Here is a 6000-nt window from a genome sequence, read left to right on the forward strand (position 1 = left end):
TATGAACCCTAAAAACACCAAACCCAAGTACACAACCCCTTGTTTATTTTCATTCTGCCTCACTTCTATCTTATTACTATTTGTAGGTCTTGAACTAAGAGCATCTTTAAGGGTGAACATTTTAATAGTTCACAATGAGTGAACAAATAAGGTGGTGGCTTAATGGCAAACTCTTTAATTGTTCATGTTGAGTGGTCAAGGGTTCGATTGCAGGAGCAAGCACTTGCATGAATTAATTCGCTGTGGGCCCCACCAATATTTTGGACTGATATTCATGCAAAACGACGTCGTTTTGCTGTTTCATGTTGCAAAACGACGTCGTTTTGCTGTTAAAGGTCAGAAAAAAAAAATAGAAATCAGCGGCTGGGAGCGCGCCACTTGGCCCAGCCGCTGCTTGACACGTGTGTACTGTTTTAAATATATCCGTTGTAATTTTACAACGGATATATTTTACAAAATACAAATAAAAAAAAAAAAAAAATTACCAACGACTCTATTTTTTTCCCCTCTATAAATAGACACCCATATTGATATACTTTTTTCAACTTTGAAAATTCATTTTTTTCTACTATGTTTTTCTCTTCAAAAATCCCCTCTATAATTACCAATATTATTATTATTTATACCAATATTAATATTATTATTGTTATTATTATTTTTAATTATTATCATTAATATTATTATTATCGTTACTATTATTTTTATTATTATCGTTATTATTATTATTATTATTATTATTATTTTTATTATTATCGTTATTATTATTATTATTATTATCGTTATTATTATTATAATTATTATTATTATTATTATCGTTATTATTATTTTTATTATTATTGTTAGTATTATTATTATTTTTTATATTTTTATTTTTTCCAAATATAAATTATAATTATGGATGCTAATACCAACCCCAAAACAAATAGAAAGAAGAAAAAAAATTTGGGTCAAAATATGATGAATTCAAACAGTTTAAACGAAAGCTCAACCGATTCCTCTTCATCTTCATCTAACTCGGATGATGAGGGAAGGGAGCTTAGAGTTCAACAACGTAATGAAGTGTGTCTTATGATACAACACGTAATGCATGAGTACATTCCACCAATAATTCAAGCTGCCACTCAGCAATGCCGACACAAATCTACTGAGCCCCGAAAGGATAGGGGACGCGAAGAAGGTCATGCACAGTTATTTGCAAAACACCAGGAAGCTGCAAGGAAAGACGTTGAACGCGCATTTGGGGTCCTTCAAGCTCGTTTTGCCATTATTAAAAAGCCGTCTTTGGCGTGGGATACCGACATACTCCACAATATCATGCTCGCCTGCATCATAATACATAATATGATCGTTGAAGATGAACGAGAGACGTATCAAAATAACGTTAATACCAATGAGTTTATGAATGCTGGAGGCAACGCTAATGAGGACACTACCGAGTACCGTACTGATCGTATTGTGGATATCGGCTTATACTTGTCTCGTAGAACAGAGATTGAGGATCAACAGACTCATTTGCAGCTAAAAAACGACTTGGTCGAACATATATGGAATAAATTTGGTAACAACGAAAACTTAGGCAACTAGGTTTACAACAAATGGTTATCCTTAAGGACATCTTACAAAACGATGTGTAGTTGTTTTTTTTTTAAATAAAATGTACTAGATTATAGTTGTAGAACTGTAATCACGATTTGTACCTCTTTTTTTTGTTAATTAAAATTAGCTGCGTTGTTGTTTAAAAAATATTAATCACAATAATTAGTTTTTTAAAAAGCTGATAAAAAATGCGATAATTTCTTAATTAGTAATCACGATTAAAATATTAAATACGTCAATTAATTACATTGACATCGGGTTAATAAATTATAATTATGAAACAAAAAAAATTATATTTACAAAAATAAAATAAGGTGGGGTAGGGAGTATTGATGATGAACCATTGTTTAGTGTTCATTGTTAAGAGTGAATATTGTAAATGGTTTGTTGGGTTGATGTGGATGAGAGAGAAATGGTGATAGTGACCCATGAACCATTTTTTTGTGTTCACCAATAATGATGCTCTAAAGAATTGAAGTATGATGATCGAACATGTATCGTATTGACGTATGAAGAACCAGATAAAGAACAACAAATAAATATGAAGTGAAAGTTTTTTTTTTTTTACTTCACTTTCGAAATTCGGGAAATATTCCAGATTAGCTATAGCCTATAGGTCTAGGTTACCTATGTAAATATTCTAGATTTTTTATACATATTTTGTAACTTTTTAGTGATGAAATGAAATAAATTTGAGATCTGCATATTTAATCACTATTCTTACAACTTTTTGCTCAAATATAGTACTCTCTCCAATTTTAACGTTCTGTGCATTTACTGTTCGTACGCTTTCCAATGCACATTTTATATCATTAATATATATAATTACATGTATGTCAAAATTATAACGATTGAATATCAATGTTGTACTCATTAAGACGAATTAAACAAGATCTCACTTGATTATAATAATTCTTATATATTGAGAGATAAATAAGAGATTCCTTCTACACGTGAATAGTGTAAAAAACACAAATGCACAGAACATTAAAAATCGGAGGGTATACGATTTTTTGTACTTCTTGAAAATTATGATTCCACAAATAATTCAATATAATGGCTATTATTGTCCTAGTTTACGCGAGTCATGTACAAACTTACGGCATACGTGGTTGCATGAGTATTTTTGATGCTAATTTTATTGTCTGCGTGTTTATATTAGAAGACTTAATTAATTCTTTGCACATCAAAGTCATAGATAGTAGGCTTACCAGTTTCAAGTGCCTGAGCTAAGGTCTAACTCACGATTACAAACTAATGTGGATGTAGGTTAATTACATACATTGACTTAGCTTGACTTGTGTGGTTAATGTTATGTTCTACTTTCCTATATATAAGTACGTTCATTCTATTCTGTTCAATTTGTAAGGTATTTTTGCCTTCTCTTTAATTCATTTTTCACTCATATATTATACCTTTAAGCAATAAGTTTTCTTAAAAAAAATTAAGACGTTTCATCTATTTCAGTTTTGTTTTGTTTTTTTTTTTCTTCTTTGCTTTCTTTTTTATCCTTTGCTAGCGATTTCATTAGCATTTCATAACTCTTCCACATAGCAGCTTTGCCACCATGATGAGAAGATGGCTTTGCTTCATTTCAAAAATGAACTAATCATTTGACCCCATTTTTCTAACATGTATTATGATGTGCATATTGAATCATTGTGTTATTCTTATCCAAAGACAAAATCTTGAAAAGCAAATAGAGATTACTGCTTGTGGGATGGTGTCACTTGTGACTCTACCTTAGGTCATGTTACTAGACTTGATCTTAGCTGTAGTCAAATGGGTGGGATCATCCACCACAATAGCACACTCTTTTACCTTTCACATCTCCGGTCCCTTAACCTTGCCTATAACAATTTTCACCCATCACTCATTTCCCTAAACTTTGGTCACTTTTTAGATTTGAAAGTGTTAAACCTGTCACATTCTGGTTTTACTGGTGACGTTACTATTGACTTCAGCTTTCTCTCCTAACTTGCTTCCTTAGATCTCACCATTCATTCTGTTAGGCTAGATATGTATTCTGCATATGTTTTTAAACAAGATTTACCATATGCTTTCTTAGGACTTAAAATTCCTCATGTTGATACAATTATAAGAAATTGTACTAAGTTGAGACAACTTCACCTCAATGGGGTGTTGATTAATTCAATCCCACCCCCCTCCCCCACCCCAAATAATAGGAAACCTTTCTTCTTTGTCATCTTTGCAACTATCCTATTGCAATCTACAAGGAGTCATCTATTCAAACATCTTGGCCCTACCTCAGTTACGTTTTCTCATAGTTGCATCCAATCCCAATCTCTATTGGAATCCCTCACTATTCAACAACTTGAGTACTTCTTTGGAGGTAATAAATTTCTCAGACACTAGTTCATCAGGTAGGTTTCCTGAATATACACTTGAAAGTCGATCACCCCGATTGAGAAATTCTAGCAGCTAGTTGCAACGTTTATGGAACTATATCTCTATGGATTTGGAACACAACAGAAGAGGTTTGGCTTGGAGATAACCATCTAACCGGAAAACTACCCTTAACAATGAACACAAAAGAGCTTTCACAATTAAGTTATTTTTATCTGTCGAACAACTTGCTAGAGGGACCCATACCATCTTTGTTGGGGAAGTCAATGGCCCAATTCCAAAAGACAATTGTTCACTAGAGGTTCTTTGCCTTAGCTACAACAACTTAAGCTTTCACCTCAATAACTTGTCAAAGTGCAATAATCTTTTTTCTATTCGCCTATCGTATGTATCAGTGACTGGAAGGGTCAATTCTATATTTTCATGGCCTAATTTGTCAGAATTGGATATGTCTTCTTGTAATATGTTTCTTAAATTCCCAACAACATATAGAATATTTGGATTTATCTAACAATGGAATTCAAGGTGAAATCCCATCTTGGTTGTATAATGTGGGAAAAGATCCAATGTTGTTTCTAAATATTTCTCACAATAATTTGACAGGGGGTTTGAATAATCTTTCTTGAAGAGTTTGGAATTCATTAATCTTCGCTCTAACTCTCTACAAGGTTTCCTTCCTTTGCCACCACCCAACACCACTATGTTTTTGGCTTCCAATAACAAATTTCACGGGGAAATAACCTCATCGTATTGTGACTTGACACGCATGAGTTATGTTGACCTCTCAAACAAGTACTTGAATGGAAAAATACCTAAGTGTTTAAGAAAGTTGAGTCATAGTCTAGAAATCTTGAAATTGGAGTCTAATAAATTTCATGGGATTATTCTTATAACATTTACAAAGCATTGCACCTTAAAGAGCATACACTTGAATAATAATCAGTTTGAAGAGACGGTTCCGCTCTCTTTGAAGAGGTGTAAAAGCTTGGAAGTACTTGATGTTGGTAATAATAGATTCAATGATTCCTTTCCACACTGGCTAGATAATCTCCCTGAGTTAAAAGTCCTTGTCCTCCGATAAAATAGTTTTCAAGGTTCAATAAGAGATGAGCTGAAGTCTAGTAAACATCCATTTCCTAAGTTGCAAATTCTTGATCTTTCTCACAACCAATTTAGTGGAAATTTGCCAGCGAGATACATCAGCAAGTTCAAGGGGTTGATGGTAGATAGCAGTGTGGGACATACCAAGACTTTGAGCCACATAGGCAACTTTTCTTACTATAGTTATGAAGACTCTCTTGTGTTGACAATGAAACAGGGCTGCTCTTGGGAAATATGTGAGGAAGGTGGCTACTAAGGAAGATTCTTTATGGGTAAGGTGGATTCACAGTGTCTATTTGAAGGATAAGGAGTGGTGGTCTTATAAGCCTAAAAAGAATGATGGTATGGGCTGGAAGAAAATTTGTTGCATTAAAGATGAGCTTAAGTCTGGTTTCAGTGATAATAGATGGCACACTAGCAAGTATAACATTGGTAAAGTTTATAAGTGGCTGCAAGGGGAGTTTGAGAATGTTCATTGGCAGACATGGGTCTGGAATAGTTACAACATTCCCCGACATTCCTTTATTGCTTGGCTAGCTATTCAAGGCAAATTAAAGACAAGGGACAAGCTGGTTCAGTTTGGGGTTTGCTTTGATGAGAATTGTCTGCTGTGTGGTGAGAAACCTGAGACCAAAGACCACTTATTCTTTGATTGTTTGTATAGCAGACGCTGTATTTCGAAAGTTGGTGCCTAGCTAAACATCACTGAACATCATTTCCAGATTGACAGATCCTGGAAACATTGGAGCAGGAATTTGAAGGAGGAAGTAAGGAGGAAAGTGGGTCTGGCTGCTCTCACTGCTGTTACCTACAATATCTGGTGGGCTAGAAACAAAGCTTTTTGGGATAAAGCTATTATCCACCCTGACAGATTATGCATTACAGTATGCAGGGAAACTGTGGACAGGGTTCAACAACTCATCAGCAGAAAGTGGA

At 34.0% G+C, this 6000-nt stretch overlaps 1 protein-coding gene across 1 annotated transcript; it reads left to right on the top strand.

Annotated features, from left to right (window-relative positions):
- Nucleotides 1-954: 954 nt before the first annotated feature.
- On the top strand, nucleotides 955-1584 carry LOC110684882. The gene has a single exon (XM_021861320.1). It carries the CDS (start codon nucleotides 955-957, stop codon nucleotides 1582-1584), a length of 630 nt encoding a protein of 209 aa, XP_021717012.1.
- The last annotated feature ends 4416 nt before the right edge of the window (nucleotides 1585-6000 follow it).

Source organism: Chenopodium quinoa, unplaced genomic scaffold (genome assembly GCF_001683475.1).
Source record: "Chenopodium quinoa cultivar QQ74 unplaced genomic scaffold, ASM168347v1, whole genome shotgun sequence".
Taxonomy (NCBI): domain Eukaryota; kingdom Viridiplantae; phylum Streptophyta; class Magnoliopsida; order Caryophyllales; family Amaranthaceae; genus Chenopodium; species Chenopodium quinoa.